General features: G+C 52.6%; 1 protein-coding gene across 3 annotated transcripts in view; it reads left to right on the top strand.

The window, feature by feature from the left end:
* The first annotated feature begins 871 nt into the window (after positions 1–871).
* The window catches only part of MTMR6 (myotubularin related protein 6), a 28897-nt gene continuing 13773 nt past the window's right edge, over positions 872–15995 (top strand). The window contains exons 1-7 of one of the 3 annotated variants that reach the window (XM_047755837.1): positions 872–1034; positions 7860–7976; positions 8769–8931; positions 9800–9957; positions 10149–10277; positions 14626–14760; positions 15394–15507. In XM_047755837.1, the coding sequence (XP_047611793.1) occupies positions 1011–1034; positions 7860–7976; positions 8769–8931; positions 9800–9957; positions 10149–10277; positions 14626–14760; positions 15394–15507 (840 nt within the window). In that variant the 5' untranslated portion in view covers positions 872–1010. Of the gene's footprint in view, positions 1035–7859; positions 7977–8768; positions 8932–9799; positions 9958–10148; positions 10278–14625; positions 14761–15393; positions 15508–15995 lie in introns of those variants that run through there. The other 2 variants (XM_047755835.1, XM_047755836.1) reach the window with 2 other exon arrangements.

Here is a 15995-nt window from a genome sequence, read left to right as displayed (position 1 = left end):
TGAAAGGTATGTCTAGACTGTGAGTTGTCTTCTTTCTGCATACCGAAGATACCATTCCAATGTTATATGGCTTCCACTATTTCTGAGAAGTCAGCTGTCAATTGAATTGTTGATGTGCTAGAGGTAATTTGTTTCTCTTCTGCCCTGGATGCTTTTAAGATTTCCGTTTGTGCCTTTGCTGTTGCCATAGTGAATTCATCACAGAGAATCCAGCTCGCTATGATGTACCTAGATATGGATTTCTTTTTATTTATCCCTCTTGGAATTTGTTGAGCTTCTTGATTCTGTGAATTATTGTCCTCTGCATTCTGAAAAATGTCAGGTATGAGCCTGTGACCGTTCTCTCATAGATCTATACAGAGTTGCTGATTTTCAGTTTGTTCAGTTTTTTACTCGTTAGGACCTACCACATAAATTTTAAAGGGTGCTGGTATTAGTGTGTGGACACACCACGCTTTACGTAACTGTCGCATAATATTGGAGATTGTGATTGATTCAAATAAGGCTACAGTAAATGCATCTATCTCCTTAGAATAGATTCTTGTGAGTAGAAGTGCAGCTCAGACTAAAGAGGAAGAGTTGAAATTTGGTACTGGCCACTGGTAGGGTGAGGCACTTCAGGGAGACTCTTGTCTTGCCTTCACTCACCAAATTCTCTTTGCACAGCATGGGCACACCCTCTGCAGCGGGAAAACCTTGGCCAGCTGCGCAGGAGAGGCTCGCGCTCTCGCAGGGCTTGGAGGGCCTCCACCTGAAGGGGGCGCTGAGGAGCCCCCGGCAGCCCGGGTCCATCTAGCTATTGCTCTTCCGGCGCCGCCGCCGCTCTGCCCGCCGCGCCGCGCCCTCTCGACGGCCCGGGTTTGCGGAAGTGTTTCCAGGAGACGGTGGGCTGGCTGCGCGTGCGCCTGGGGGCGGCCGGCCGGAGGTGGTCTGCCGGGTCAGGGGCGCCGCCGCCCGGGTCCTCCGCTCCATGGTGCGCCGGTGCGGTAGCCGGCGGACGCGTCCTCGGGATGGAGCACATCCGTACGACCAAGGTGGGCGCGCGGAGGCCCTCAGCCCACCGGCCGGTCTGACGGGCGGAGGCGGGGGCGGCGGGGCGCGGCTGGCGGGCGGAGGCCTGGCGGGCGGAGGACCGGCCGGGGGCACCGGGCGGATGGCGGAGGGGCGGCCCCGGTGCCCGCGGCGTGGGGCGGGCTTGGGGTCTGGCGTTGGGTGCGGACATCTGGGGTCCGTCCCGTGGAGCCGGCGGCCGCCCTCCAGCGCTGCGCCTTCCCGGGCGAAGTCGGGGCTGCTGCGGCCTCAGGGCCCGGGGCCCATCTAGGCGCCGAGGGCGCCTTTCCTGCTCGCGTCCTGCTGCCCCGCGACTCGGATGTTCGGTGCGGCCTCGGGGGAGCGAGGCTAGCGCTCGGCTCCGTCTCACTTTCCCGGGGCTTTAGGGTTTCCGGCTTCCTCCAAACTTAGGTGTTTTTAGTATCAAGAGGCAGCTGCACAGATGTTCCCCCACTTTTTAACGTGTCTGATGGAAGTGTTTGTTCGCCAGCTGTGCTCATTAAACTCCGTGCTTCACTTTGTGTGTGAAAGGCGTTTACTTTGAGAACACGCAAATATTCGTATGATTCTTGTACAGCTGGATAAACCGACGGGAATTACATCAAAATATTGCCGATTTCCCTGACCGACAACCTTTAAGTTCAGCTGCAACTTTGGGGCAGGGGGTGCGGGCGGGGCGGAGAAAACAAAGGGGCATCAAAATAGCCTGCTTTTAGGATCGCGCAGAATCTAACAGAATCGCTCAGGGGACCCACTGTGAATCTGGGCTCTCGGGTTTGCGCAAACCATCACTCACTTGCTGCCTATCCTCAAATTACAGTTCCTTTAGGGAAAAAGCAGACATACGTCTGTCTTCTTCATTTGTTCCTGGGAGAATTTGAGGTCTCTGTCGTTAAAGTGGTTCACAGGCATTTTAAAGGTGTACACAGGTTTGTATTAGAGCTTGTTTTTGGTTTGTTTCTGTTTTTGCTTTTTAGGGCCGCACCCGCAGCATATAGAAGCTCTCAGGCTGGGGGTCAAAGCAGAGCTGCAGCTGCCGGCTGACACCACAGTCACAGCAAACACAGGATCCGAGCCATGTCTATAATCTACACCACAGCTCAAGGCAACACTGGATCCCTCACTCACTGAGCGAGGCCACAGATCGAACCCTCATCCTTATGGATACTAGTCGGATTCATTTCTGCTGTGTCTATTCAGTTTTATTAGAATTGAAGATGCAAAAAAGTAACCCCCTTAAAAAAATCTCTCTCTCTCTCTCTCTCTCTCTCTCTCTCTCTCTCTCTCTCTCTCTCTCTCTCTCTCTCTCTCTCTCGCCTTTTTTTTTTTTTTTGCCACACCCTTGGCATGTGGAAATTCCCTGGGTCCAGGAATCCAGTGCAGCTGCAACGTCTGCCACAGTTCTGGCAACCCCCGAGCCTTAATTCACCGCACCACCGTGGGAACTCCTTTCTGTGTTTTTAAGAGACAAAAGATAAAGTAACGCTAGGATTCAAGTTGCTGCCACTTAGAATTTGAAGATAGAAGTGACAGAGTAAATAACCAAACCAGTAGAAGGGACAGGGTGGAAAAGAGGACTCAGATAGGCATCAGGTCAGGTTTGTTCCCGGTGGTGTTCATTGGTACCTCTTGCATGGGACTTCTTTCTGGGCCCCTCGGAACCTCACCTTTGCAACTTTCATCATGCTTGCTACAGTGCAGAGCACACAATAGGGAAATGGGAAAAGTGAGCTGAATTGAGTCGATTAGAGCAGACCCTATTTCTTTACTTTTTTTTTTTTTTTTTGGTCTTTTTAGGGCCACACCCGCAGCATATGGAGGTTGGTTCCCAGGCTAGGGGTTGAATCGGAGCTGTAGCCCCTGGCCTACACCACACCCACAGCAACACAGGATCCAAGTCCTGTCTTTGACCCATATACCACAGCTCACAGCAATGCTAGATCCTTAACCCACTGAGCGAGGCCAGGGATCAAACCTGCGTCCTCATAGATGCTAGTCAGATTCATTTCCGCTGAGGCATGACAGGAACTCCCAGACCCTATTTCTCCTTCCTGGGGGTTGGTAAGAGTGAACAGAATGTTAGAAAATCTTTAGGATCCCTTGGCTTATTTGAAGTCTTTTCGCCTTAAATGTATGATGAATATATATCTTTGTTTTTATTTCTATAGCTGTAGGTCCCCTTATTTCCTTAGGATTCTTTTTTCTTTTTTTGGCCACGCCTGCAGTATGCAGCAGTTCCCAGGCCAGGGACTGAACCTGAGCCACAGCAGTGACAATGATGGATCCTTAACCACTAGGCATTGGTTAAGGGAATTCCTCCTTATGATTCTTCCTGGTGACTTTCACTTGGTCTGCTGTTCTCTTTAACTGCTAGTTGGTGGACTTCAGTTTTCTGCACGAATCTTTCCTTTCCACAGTGCCCATGCTCGTGGTTTAGTGAGGTGTTTTTAATGCCTGTTTAAGGACTGAAAGGCTTCTGACTCGTTTTCTGATAAAGTCACTTCTCAGGTGTGCTCCTCTAGTACCTTGGGTTTTCATGTAGTATTAGCCCACTCCTGCTCTGGAATAATCTACAGTGGCTGCATGTAAACTGCAGGTTAACACATACTTCCTAGCTCCCTGTTCCCTGTCGGGCACCATGCAGACTCTGGGCAGAGAACAGCGAGCACACCTGGTCTGGATGTCACAGTGCATTCTGAGAGTTGTTGGGGCGAGGTGGCGCCGTGGGCGGTGATGCCAGCGTGCTCCTCTCAGCTGGTCCAACCCCGCCTCCGCGCGTACCATCTCCTCGGAGCCCTGGGTCGGGGGTCGGTGCCTGCCGGCAGGGATGGACGCGGGTCATGCGGGTCAGGGCTGCAGAGAAGGTCTGGCCCAGAGACGAGACCTGGGAGTGGTCGGTGTTGAGGGATGGTTGAGGTTTTCGTGCGTGGGTGCCGGAGCCTGTGGAGAAGAGGCCGAAGCAGAGGGAATGAGGGGAAGTGGGAGGGGCGCCCCGTTTCCAGGGCCTCGCCCTGTTCTAGGCGCTGAGGGATGGGCAGCGGGCTCATCACAGACCCCTGCCCGCGTCAAGCTCATTTTCTAGTGGGGGGAGACCCGGAGCAGAATCCATTGGGCGGGCGTGATGGATGGAGACGCTGTGGAGAGAGCCAGGTGGGGCTGGGGAGGACAGCGGAGACGGGGGCCAGGGACCCGGGGTACAGACCTGGGAGGGCCGGGCCCCACCGAGGGAGCGGCAGGAGCAGAAGCACATGGGACTTAGGGACACGCGGTTGCTGAGAACCAGCGAGGCCCTGGTGGCTGGAGCGGGGGCGGGGGAGGGGGGGCGCATGGAGGGTGGCAGGTGTTACCGTGGGGCCTGGAAGGCCAGCCTGGGCTTTGACTGAGTGGGTCCGAAGCTCTTCCTGGGTGTCGCTGCATCCAGTGCTGCAGAAAGCAAATCGGGGTGACGTGGGGCTGGGCGGTGCCGGATCTGCCATCGCTTCCCGTGGTGCTTTACACCGTCAGAGGCCCTCGTGGGAGCTGGGGAGACCCGCACGGAAAAGACAGCCCTCTGCCCACGCGATGCTCCCCGACCGCCTCACACAGGTGACGTGGGATCTCAGGTCCCAGCCCAGGGATTGAACCCGGGCTGCAGAAGTGAAGGCGCCAAGTCCTGCCCACCCAGCCACCAGGGAGCCCCCGCTCTTTGCTTCCTTCCGACAGCTGCTCCTTGGTGGGACGTGGAGTGAGGATGCCAGGAGTCCCAGGTGGACGCCCGGCTGTAGGGAGGGACCACACGGGGCCAGAGGAGCCTTGCCAGGACCTTCCTGCTGTGGTGGCCTCGCCCTGCGTCTGCGGAATGGGTACAGGTGGCGGTCACGGACCTTTGGGGAGGGGCATTGGTCCCTGAGGCCACTGTTCCCTCTCGGGGTGGGTGGGGGTCTGAAGGTTGTGACTCCCTGTGTTTTTCATTTCCAGCTTCGCGGTCAGCTGGCTTGTGACCCCCCGTAGGCCACTGGGGCCCCTCAGGGCAGGCCCGGGCTTGGCAGCCGTCCCACTAGACGGCCGTTTAGGGCCTGCGGTGGCCGTTCTGCCCCCACCCCCAGCTCTCTCCTCCCAGCTTCCTTTTCTCTTCCTTCTTTTCCCGTAACCCCTCCGTCTTCCCCGGTTCCTTGGTTCCTTTCTGCCGGGGGTGGCGGTGCCTGGATCGAGGGTCCGATGCTGGAGCCCCCGAGGCCGGGAGCTGCTGCGGCTCCCCTGACCCAGAGCACCTGCGGGAGGCTCGGGCCGCCTCGGGAAAGTGCTGCCAGGCACATGAGCCACTGCTGAGCAAACTGGGTCTGTGGTTGGAGAGGCTGATGATGTGAGCAAAGAAAAAGATGCGACCCCTTCGGTTTTTTCAGCTTATCTTAGGATTTTTAGCAAAGACGACCGTAGTCTAGGATTTCTCAGAAAATCTCTTATTTTTTTAGAGCTTTAAGTTTTAAGCAAATGTTTCTGAATGGATTCAGGCTTCTTTTATTGTCTCTCACACCCACGCAGAGATTGCCAGTGTTGCTGGTCTTTTTAAAATCCTCAGATGAAAACACTTCATGTGGACTTTTGTAAAAAACAGAGTTCACGTTTAATTAAATAAAGGGAAATAAAATCAGCCCCCTTTGTAAACCCCTTGGCTTTTCTCTCTGATTCGAGTGGCCTCCGAGTCAGCCGATGTTGACACAGTTCTGTGCACCCCTTGTCTTTCTTTTAGAGCCATTAACTCTTTGTTTTGATGCTTCAGGAAATGAGACAGGTGAGGTTTATGTTCTGGTGGTGGCTGTTGTTGGGCCAGAGTGTCTGAGCCTCGCACAGTTGAGTCAGCGGTGTTCATGTGTTTTAAAAGTGTTTAAGTTTTGGAGTTCCCATGTGGCTCAGTGGTAATGAACCTGACTCGTATCCATGAGGATGCGGGTTTGATCCCTGGCCTTGCTCATTGGGTTAAGGATCTGGTGTTGCTGTGAGCTGTGGCGTGGGTCGCAGATGCAACTCGGATCTGGCTTGGCCGTGGCTGTGGTGTAGGCGGGCAGCTGCAGTTCTGATTCAACCCCTAGCCCGGGAATTTCCATATGCCGTGGGTGGGACCCTAAAGAAAAAAAAGGGTGTTTCTGTTGATGGGAAGCACGTGGTATAATAAAGTTGGGTTTCTGCACAAGGTAGAGATGGACCAGATTAGCGGAACACGTGTTGACCTCTGAGAGAAATTGTCATTCAGGTTATAAGAAGGAAGTTTTCCTCTTGGCTGAAGGACAGTGTGTCACTTTTGTCTTTCAAATCAGCTGTCATGCCTGAGCTGCACAAGTTAGATCGTGTCTCTAAGTTTCTAGAGGCACCTGTTATAGATCAATTCAGTGCCTTAGCTGGTGCAGATGAAGTTTTGTATCAAAACCAAATATTTACATTTTAACTTATTTGAGCAAGGGCTGTTATAAATTAAAAAACAGCAACTCTTTATCAGGTTGAGTTTCTCAGGGGGCAGAGCTAATAGCCTTTTTTTTTTTTTAATGTAATGCCAATTTGTTTACTTCTGTTTCTTTTTTCTTTTTTGTCTTTTTGCTATTTCTTGGGCGGCTCCCACAGCATATGGAGGTTCCCAGGCTAGGGGTCCAATCGGAGCTGTAGCCGCCGGCCTACACCAGAGCCACAGCAACGCGGGATCCGAGCCGCGTCTGCAACCTACACCACAGCTCACGGCAACGCTGGATCGTTAACCCACTGAGCAAGGGCAGGGATCGAACCTGCAACCTCATGGTTCCTAGTCGGATTCGTTAACCACTGTGCCACGACGGGGACTCCGCTAATAGCCTTTGAAAAGGTGATGATTTGGGAAACCGTAACTTCATAATGGCGTTTTTCTTCAGTTTTAGTAAAGAGAAAAGAAAACATGCAGTGAAAGTGTACGTTTAACGAGATCCTAGCCACTGTGTGGTTTTGCAGACACCCAACCTAGAGAACTAGCTATAATCAGCTTCTCTAGCTGTGCGTTCACATTTTGAAGTTGCTAATGGTTATTTTACACCCCCCACCCCCGTGAGAATGGGTAGCAATAAATACTATCTTCTCAAAACAGCAGCTTCCCGCACCTCCTTGGCCCACGATAACCCCGATCTCTGGTGGCACCCGTGTGTGTGTGTGTCTACTCTCCATGAAGATGTGTTTCTCGCTGTCTCAGTAGAGGGCAGAGAAGCAGCCTGTGACATGGTGGGTGCACGTGAATTCAGAGCCAGGAAGGAATTCAAAGCTGACATTAGTAATTAATCCATTTCCCGGGAAATGAGAAACAGGGCATCAGTGCGCCCTGAAGGATGCCTGGCCTCAGGGAGGCAGAAGAGGCCGTGTCCGGGAGGGGCCCGCGTGATCCACGCAGAGTCCTGGGTGAGGGCCGTGAGTCAGAGTTTGCTGTCGTTCAGCGGTTCCCTGGCGTGTTGTTTCTGGTCGTTTACTCTCGTGACTCTAGACCGTAACCTTATTTGTTTACTTCTTGATTTGCCAACTTCGTGTATGTTGCGTGGACTATGTTTATGTTTGTTTATGTCGCACCCCTTCTTCCCCACTCCTTTTGTGTTCCTGGTAATTTTTTTACAGCGTTCCTCTCTGCTGGTTCTGTTTGTAACATTGCCTGTGGTTTATGAATGTCCCACGAGAGGTGAAATGGAACTTGCAGCGTGAAGTAAGCTCATGTTTTTGAACCAAAGGAGGCAAAACATTGAAAATGGGCCTTTTAATGCCGGGGTCACGGAAAAAGCACTTATACTGCTTTTGAAGCGAGCACTCACCCCGCTTCCTTTTTTCAGGTTGAGCAGGTGAAGTTACTTGACCGGTTCAGCACCAGCAGCAAGGCCTTGACGGGCACCCTGTACCTCACGGCCACACACCTGCTGTTCATAGACTCGCATCAGAAGGAAACCTGGGTAAGGAGGGGCCTCGGTGCAAAAGAGGCGCTGGCGCGTGGACTGTGGACCTCTTTCTCGGTGATGGGTTTGAAGCGCAGGCCAGAGCTCACACCTACAGGTTCCTGGGCGAAGAGGCAGAGCGCCTGTGTCCCGGGCAGTAGGTGCAGCTCAGTGTGTGCGAAGGAGCTGGGCTGAGGCCGGTGTCCCGGGGCTTAGCAATGGGGGCAGGAACCGGAAATGAGGCTACACAGGAGGGGAGTACCATGCCTAGGTGGCTTTTTTTTTTTTTTCTTTGGGGGATTGCTTTTGTGTGTGTGTGTGTGTGTGTGTGTGTGTGTGTGTTTGCTATACCTGCAGCACGTGGACGTTCCTGGGCCCAAGGATTGGACCCACGCCATAGCAGTGACCACACCAGGTCCTTAACCACTAGGCTACCAGGGAACTCCTTGGGTTGCTTTTTAATGGTCAGTCCTCTGCCTTGTAGCAGATGGCCTGGGGGGGGTTCCGTGTGGGTGGACACGGAGAGAGCATGTTCAGGAGGCTGTGGCGAGTCACTAGGGTGAGAGCCCACAGGCAGCGCCCGGTGGGAGCAGGATGTGGAGCCTTTGGGGCGGGGGAAGGAGGGAGGGTGGGCGAGCGTCTCCGGCCGGGGCGTTTGGTCCTGACGATGCTGCCGTGTGCGCGTGAGGCGTGGGGCACCGAGGCTGAGTTGGAGAGTTGGAGGGGGGCGTTGCTTAGCACTTGGCCCTCCGGAGGCAGCGATGCCCAGTGCCTCCGTGCAGCCATGCAGGAGCTTCTGTCATGCCCTAGATCCTGCACCACCACATCGCCTCGGTGGACAAGCTGGCTCTGACGACGGCCGGGTGCCCGCTGGTGATTCAGTGCAAGAACTTCCGCATCGTGCATTTCGTCGTGCCCCGGGAGAGGGACTGCCACGACGTCTACAACTCCCTGCTGCAGCTGTCCAAACAAGGTGCCTGGCTGGCCCGCTTCTTGCCAGGGGTCCCCCGCCGTGCTTGATCTGATGTGTCCTTGTTGTTGTTTTGCGCTTCACGCTTCGGTCAAGTATGTTCAGCGGTTAGCGATCTCTCTGAAGCTTCTTTATAAGTGAAGGGGTGAGGAGTTCCCGTCGTGGCGCAGTGGTTAACGAATCCGACTAGGAACCATGAGGTTGCGGGTTCGGTCCCTGCCCTTGCTCAGTGGGTTAAGGATCCGGCGTTGCCGTGAGCTGTGGTGTAGGTTGCAGACGCGGCTCGGATCCCGTGTTGCTGTGGCTCTGGTGTAGGCCGGTGGCTACAGCTCCGATTGGACCCCTAGCCTGGGAACCTCCATATGCCACAAAGAGCGGCCCAAGAAATGGCAAAAAGACAAAAAAAAAAAAATGAAGGGGTGAAACTGAAAAATACTTGCCTTTGTCATGTGCATTGAGTCCTGCACATTGCATTTTTTTTTATTTTTGTTTTTGTCTTTTTATTACTCAAGGGGTTTATTACATCTATAGTTGTACAATGATCATCACAATCTATAAAGTGCATTTGAGGGGAGTTCCCGTCGTGGTGCAGTGGTTAACGAATCCGACTAGGAACCCTGAGGTTGCGGGTTCGGCCCCTGCCCTTGCTCAGTGGGTTAAGGATCCGGCGTTGCCGTGAGCTGTGGTGCAGGTTGCAGACTCGGCTCGGATCCTGCGTTGCTGTGGCTCTGGCGTAGGCTAGAGGCTACAGCTCAATTCGACCCCTAGCCTGGGAACCTCCATATGCTGCAGGAGTGGCCCAAGAAATGGCAAAAAGACCAAAAAAAAAAAAAATTTGCATTTGAACGCTTATGTATTTTCTGTGTTGCAGCTAAATACGAAGATCTGTATGCCTTCTCTTATAATCCCCAACAAAATGAGTCTGAACGACAGCGAGGCTGGCAGCTCCTGGACCTGGCTGAGGAGTACAAGCGGATGGGGCTGCCCAATTCCAACTGGCAGCTGTCTGATGCCAACCGCGACTACAAGGTAACCTCGTGCCCTGGTGGAGAGACCCCGCGTCCGTGCCGAGCGGTCAGACCGTCCTGGCAGCCCCTCGTCCACACACCGCGCGCTGTTCTCGCTTTTAAGAAGTTCTAGAGGATTTCAGAGGTGATTCTTTTCGCCTCTTGGCTTCTCACCTGTGAGTAGAATGGTTATGTCTTGACTGGTTTTTGCAGATTTGTGAGACTTACCCCAGGGACCTATACGTTCCGCGGATAGCAAGCAAACCCATCATTGTGGGCAGTTCCAAGTTCCGCAGCAAGGGTCGCTTCCCGGTCCTGTCCTACTACCATCAGGCCAAGGAGGTAGGGGCTGTCCTCGGACTTCCCAGCACAGTGGGACCCGTCCCTGGGGGGAGGCTGCACACAGCACACACCTGCGCCTTAAGAGGTCGGGGTGTTAAATTGCCAATGGAGAACTGCTGCTTTGTCCTTTGCTTGTCTTCCTGAAATTTTATTTAATTAATTTATTTTTTGTTTATTTAAGGCCGCAGCTGCGGCACATGGAGGTTCCCAGGCAAGGGGTCTCATCGGAGCTGTAGCTGCCAGCCTACTCCACAGCCACAGGAACACAGGATCCGAGCCGCATCTGCGACTTACGCCACAGCTCACGGCAACACGGCATCCTTAATGCACTGAGCGAGGCCAGGGGTCGAACCCACAACCTCATGGTTCCTAGTCAGATTCCTTTCCTCTGCGCCATGACGGGAACTCTGTCTTTCTGAAATTTTAAAACACAGTGACCCTGGAATCCAGAAACCGTCATACTTGTCAGCTTCCCGATCCATCCATCCATCCCTCCTTCTGTCCTTTCAGCAGCCGCCTGAAAATAGTGTTTGTGAACAGGTGGCTGCTTCTTTCTTCCTTTCCTGTGCTGCTTTTTGGATCCTGCTTGCTTTGGGGGAAACCAGATAGTTCTGACAAGCCAACTACTGGGCAGAGGGTCTCTCCAGGCTCCCAGGGCACTAGTAAGCGCCTCAGTCGGGCAGCGTTTGTGGTACAAGGAGGTGGAGGAGGAGCCCAAGGACCGAGACGCTGGAGCAGCGACTGCCCGGCACGGGCAAGTTCACCTTTGTCGTCCATACGGCCGGCCAGGCCGTGCCGAGTGTTTGGTGCTTTTATGTGCCTGGCACGCGCCTGTGATTTTATGAGGCCGACGACTGATGACTGACTCCCGGCACCACGTGAACGGGGAAACATCGTTCAGAGAGGGCGAGTCCCTTTTCCTGCATCTCACAGCTCGTAACGTGAGGAATCGATGCCAGTTCTGACTCCCACTCCTCTGTGACCTGATTTTTTTTCTCTTGGGAAGCTTTTAGGTTTTTTGTTTGTTGGTTTGCTTTTTAAGGCCACACCTGCGGCATACGGAGGTTCCCAGGCTCGGGGTCTCATCGGAGCTGCAGCTGCCGGTCTACACCACAGCCACAGCTGCACGGGATCCGAGCCATGTCTGTGACACCTGTACCACAGCTCATGGCAGCACCGGATCCTTAACCCACTGGGCAAGGCCAGGGATTGAACCTGCATCCCCGTGGTTACTGGTTGGATTCATTTCCACGGCGACATGACAGGAACTCCCGGGACTCTTTTTTGATTTTTTTTGCTGGTATTCTGAAATTTCCCCATGATGGGCCTTGCCGTCTTGTCTTAAGCTCTGTTTGGAACCTCAGGGCTCCGTTTGGGGAAATTGCTTCTCTATTTCTTTGGTAACTTCCTCTCTTCTCTTGGTTTTCTTTGTACGTTTGTGTGGGCACGTTGACTAGTGGGCTTCCTAGCATAAACTTCCGTTTTTCTTAATTTGTCTCCTATTTATCTCCTTCTAGAAGATAAAATCTCCTCAACCTTTTCTCCTGTCCATCTCCTGGCTCCTTTCTTCTTGCTGTAGTGTTTTAGAAATCCAAGAACTGTCTCTTGTTTTCTGAACTTTGTAGAGACTGTTTCCTATCCTTGGGTATGACTGTGCAGGCATTAAAAAGAATTTTAAAAAGAATTCTTGGAGTTCCCGTTGTGGCTCAGTGGAAACGAATCTGACTATCATCCATGAGGACGCAGGTTCGATCCCTGGCTTCGCTCAGTGGGTTAAGGATCCAGTATTGTCGTGAAATGTAGTGTAGGTTGCAGATGCGGCTCGGATCTGGCATTGCTGTGGTGTAGACTGGCAGCTGCAGCTCCAGTTGGATCTCTAGCCTGGGAACTTCCATGTGCCACAAGTGTGGCCCTAAAAAGACCAAAAAAAAAAAAAAAAGCCCAGAAAAGAATTCTTTTGTTCCTTGCATTCGTAACCTGTTTGCTCAGTTCTTTCTTCCTCTTTTTATTTTGGTCTGGTTGTTTTCCATGTCTTTCGAGGGTCTGCGTCTCGGCTGGCCTCTCCTGTTTAAGCCTGAGGTCTGGGAGTTGGCTTGTGCGCGTGAGGGACCTCTTTCCTTGGATTTTTCCTGGTGTGATTTTCATGCCACCGTGTGTAGAAGTCTGCCCAGGACCCAGATGTGGGGGCGGGTGGGCGGCTCTCATGTTGCCTTCTGTAGGCTTTACTTCCCCCTCTGGCTTGGGTGGGTACGGCTGTTCGGAGTGACACCCCATCAGGCTTTCAGAGATGTCGGCTCTCGAGCCTTCCTGGGGTTTGCTGCTCAAAACACCTTTCTTCGTTTATCTGACTAACTTGTGACCAGTGGTCAACTTTCTTTGCTCTGGTAGATAGGTTATTACTGGTCAGTCTACTCGGATTTCCCCACAGTGTTTTTTTTTTTTTTTTCCCTTTTCAGGGCCTCACCTGCGGCATTTGGAAGTTCCTGGGCCAGGGGTGAAATCAGAGCTGCAGCTGCCTGCCTACATCCCAGCCACAGCCACATCAGATCCGAGCCTCGTCTGCGACCTACGCCACAGCTTGTGGCAACACCGGGTCCTTAACCCACTGAGCAAGGCCAGGGATTAAACCTGCATCCTTAAGGACACTGTGTTGGATTCTTTTTGTCTTTTTTTTTTTTTGCCATTTCTAGGGCCGCTCTCTCAGCATGTGGAGGCCCCCAGGCTAGGGGTCTAATCGGAGCTGTAGCTGCCGGCCTGCACCAGAGCCACAGCAACATGGGATCTGAGCCGCGTCTGTGACCTACACCACAGCTCATGGCAATTCGAGATCCTTAAACCAATGAGCAAGGGATTGAACCCACGTCCTCAAGGCCACCGTGTCAGGCTCTTAACTCCCGACTTCCCCACGTTTTATTGACGTCTCTCCCTCCGTCTCTGATTGTCTCCGACCTTTCGTGTCATATGTTTCAAGTTCCTCTGTTGGAAGTGTAGCTGGGTTTTAGCAGGAGCCAGAGGTCAAATAAAACTTCCAACAAGTTCCTAATCTACTTTTCAGACACGGTTGTGGGGACTTGGACTTTATCCCTGGGCATGGCCTCTGACACACCCAAGTTCGTCTGTATTTTTATTGGAAAGCCCAGCTGAAAATAGACCTTCAGGAGTTCCCACTGTGGCTCAGCAATAATGAACCTGACAAGTATCAGTGAGGACAAGTATCGATCCTGGACCTTGCTCAAAGGGTTAAGGATCCAGCGTTGCCCTGAGCGGTGGTGTAGGTCGAAGATCCAGTTCTGATCCTGTGCGGCTGTGGCAGTGGCTGTGGCGTGGGCTGGCAGCTGCAGCTCCAATTCAACTCCTAGCCTGGGAAATTCCATGTGCCTTGGGTGTGGCCCTAAAAAACAACAACAAAAAAAGTAGAAAATAGACTTTCGGTGCCCAGCTTAGAAAGTAGGTCTGAAAAAATAAGGTTATCACTTCTCTTATATTTTCATGATTTCATTTCGTGTGTGAATTTTAAATGTAGATATGAATTGGCATTTCCTTTTTTCCCTTGATGACACAGTGGTTGGAGTGAGTAGGGTTGATGGAGCTGGTATGGACAGGATTGGAGAAAAAGTATACATGTCTAGATCTCTTAAATCTTTTTTTCTTAAGACTTCAAACAACCCTAAGTATCTCATCCAACATCCACTGCTTTTTATATTGTTGCCCCATGTTCTCTTCCGTGTGGTTTCTCTCGGGGTGCTGAATCCGGTTCCCCGAGCTCTCGGGAGGACCTCGTTGTTAATCCCTCCTCTGCGGAGCAGTCTGCGTCTGGGGATCCCCCACCCCTCATCCTGCCCTCCTCCGCCCCTGCCCCTGCCCTCGGCAACCGCACATCACCGGTTCCCCGCGTCTCTGAGTCTGTTTCCGTTTCGTAGCCACGTTCATCTGTGCCGCGTTACAGGTTCCACACACAAGGGACATCTGATGGTGCTTGTCGTGCTCTGAGTTAGTGGGGTTACCTCTGGTTGCATCCGTGTTGCCCTAAGGTGTCCTGCCAACCTTTAAACAGGTGGCACATTGGATTGTAACTTTCAGTTTCTGGGTGGTCTTTTGTTTTGGCTGCCCTCACGCCATGTGGCGTTCCCAGGCCGGCCAGGGATCAGATCCAAGCCCCAGCTGCAGCAAGGCCGGGGCCCTGACCCGGTGTGCCCAGCCAGGGGTCGACCCTGCGACCCAGCGCTCCGCAGAGGCCCAGGATCCCGTCGCACCCCAGAGGGAACCCTCTTTGATTCCTCGTAGGCGTGTTTTTGAGACATGGTTTCGACGCCTTCGGATAACCTGTGCTCTCTGTGTTTGAAACCAGGCGGCCATTTGCCGGTGCAGTCAGCCGCTGTCGGGCTTCAGCGCCCGGTGCCTGGAGGACGAGCACTTGCTTCAGGCCATCAGCAAAGCCACCCCGGCCAACCGCTTCATGTACGTCGTGGACACCAGGCCCAGGGTACGTGTTCTGAGCGCCGCCCCGTGCCCTGGCTCGGTCGTCTGGCCAGTTCGCTTAGTGGGAGTCGGTCCCTCTGTCCAGCTTTGAAACCTCTGCATCCTAGTTTTCAATGAGCCGAGGCTCCCGATGCCAAGGGAGTCAGTCTTTTCAAGGATGCCAGCCTCGGAGACCCATTTCCAGTGCCCCAGAAGGCCTTTCTTCTGTAAATAAAGCAGCTTAGGAAAAAGCCGAATTTCATATTGGGCACACGCGATGGTAGACGCGGCTTGTCATTGCGAAGAAATACCGAATGGTGTGCGTGTTGTGAAAATGAGAGATTCCTTGTGGGAGAATTTTCCCTCGGCAGAACAGCTTAGCGTTAGTTGAGAATGTTCAAGACGATCGGGAAAAGAGGTGGTGAGCTTACCTAGAGCACCTTGAACTGGAGTATTCTAAATAGCGGGGGGTGCAGCTGGCTGTTCTGTTAGGTGTCTGTGCTGTCAGGATAGCTTGTGAGCATTGGGACCAGACCGTCAGAATCCCTTTTTCTTTTCCTAAACACAGGTAAGCAACCACTGCCTCGAGGATCCTAAAACTAAAGCCATCGAAGTCCTCCATTCGTCAAGCTAACATTACTTTTAATTTTTATTATAGCCTCGCGTGCAGAGCTGGTGGGCTACACAAAAGGACATTGGCAGAATTGTAGTGAGGATTTCTTCAAAAATCTGGAATGATGAGAAAATAAGAGAAAGCGATGAGAAAAAGCGAGTGAGCGATACAGTCCGCCGTTTTAGGCAGCAGTGTTGAAAGGAGTGGTAGCCGTTTTAGAAGGATTCTCATCATTGTGCAGAGTCCCTCAAGAGATACTGGAGAAAAGAGAAGATAAAATTAATTTGAGTAAATTAAGAAGTATCAAAAAGTAGACATCGATAATTTGATCACACTGTGTTTATACAAAAAGACATGCTTGCGAGTCAAGATCTTGGGTTGGTGACAGCTCTTGGGAGAAAAATTGTGGTTTCTTTCCTTGTGTAATCGGGGGGGAGGGGTTCATTGGTTAGAACTGTTTTTAGGTGACGTTAGTTACAAAGGATGATGGCAGTTTAAGGCTTTCTGAATGGGAGGTCTGGGGGTGATTTGTTCCTCAGGCCCCCATCGCTCTTACTTGCATGATTGACTTGCACCCAGAAAACGTGTCTCCCTCTGATGGCTTTGATGCGCTGGCCGAACTCAAGGAGTAACACCGCGGGACATGT

Source organism: Phacochoerus africanus, chromosome 13 (genome assembly GCF_016906955.1).
Source record: "Phacochoerus africanus isolate WHEZ1 chromosome 13, ROS_Pafr_v1, whole genome shotgun sequence".
NCBI classification, from domain to species: domain Eukaryota; kingdom Metazoa; phylum Chordata; class Mammalia; order Artiodactyla; family Suidae; genus Phacochoerus; species Phacochoerus africanus.
Note: the sequence above shows the minus strand (reverse complement) of the source record. Positions and strands in the feature narration are given on the sequence as shown.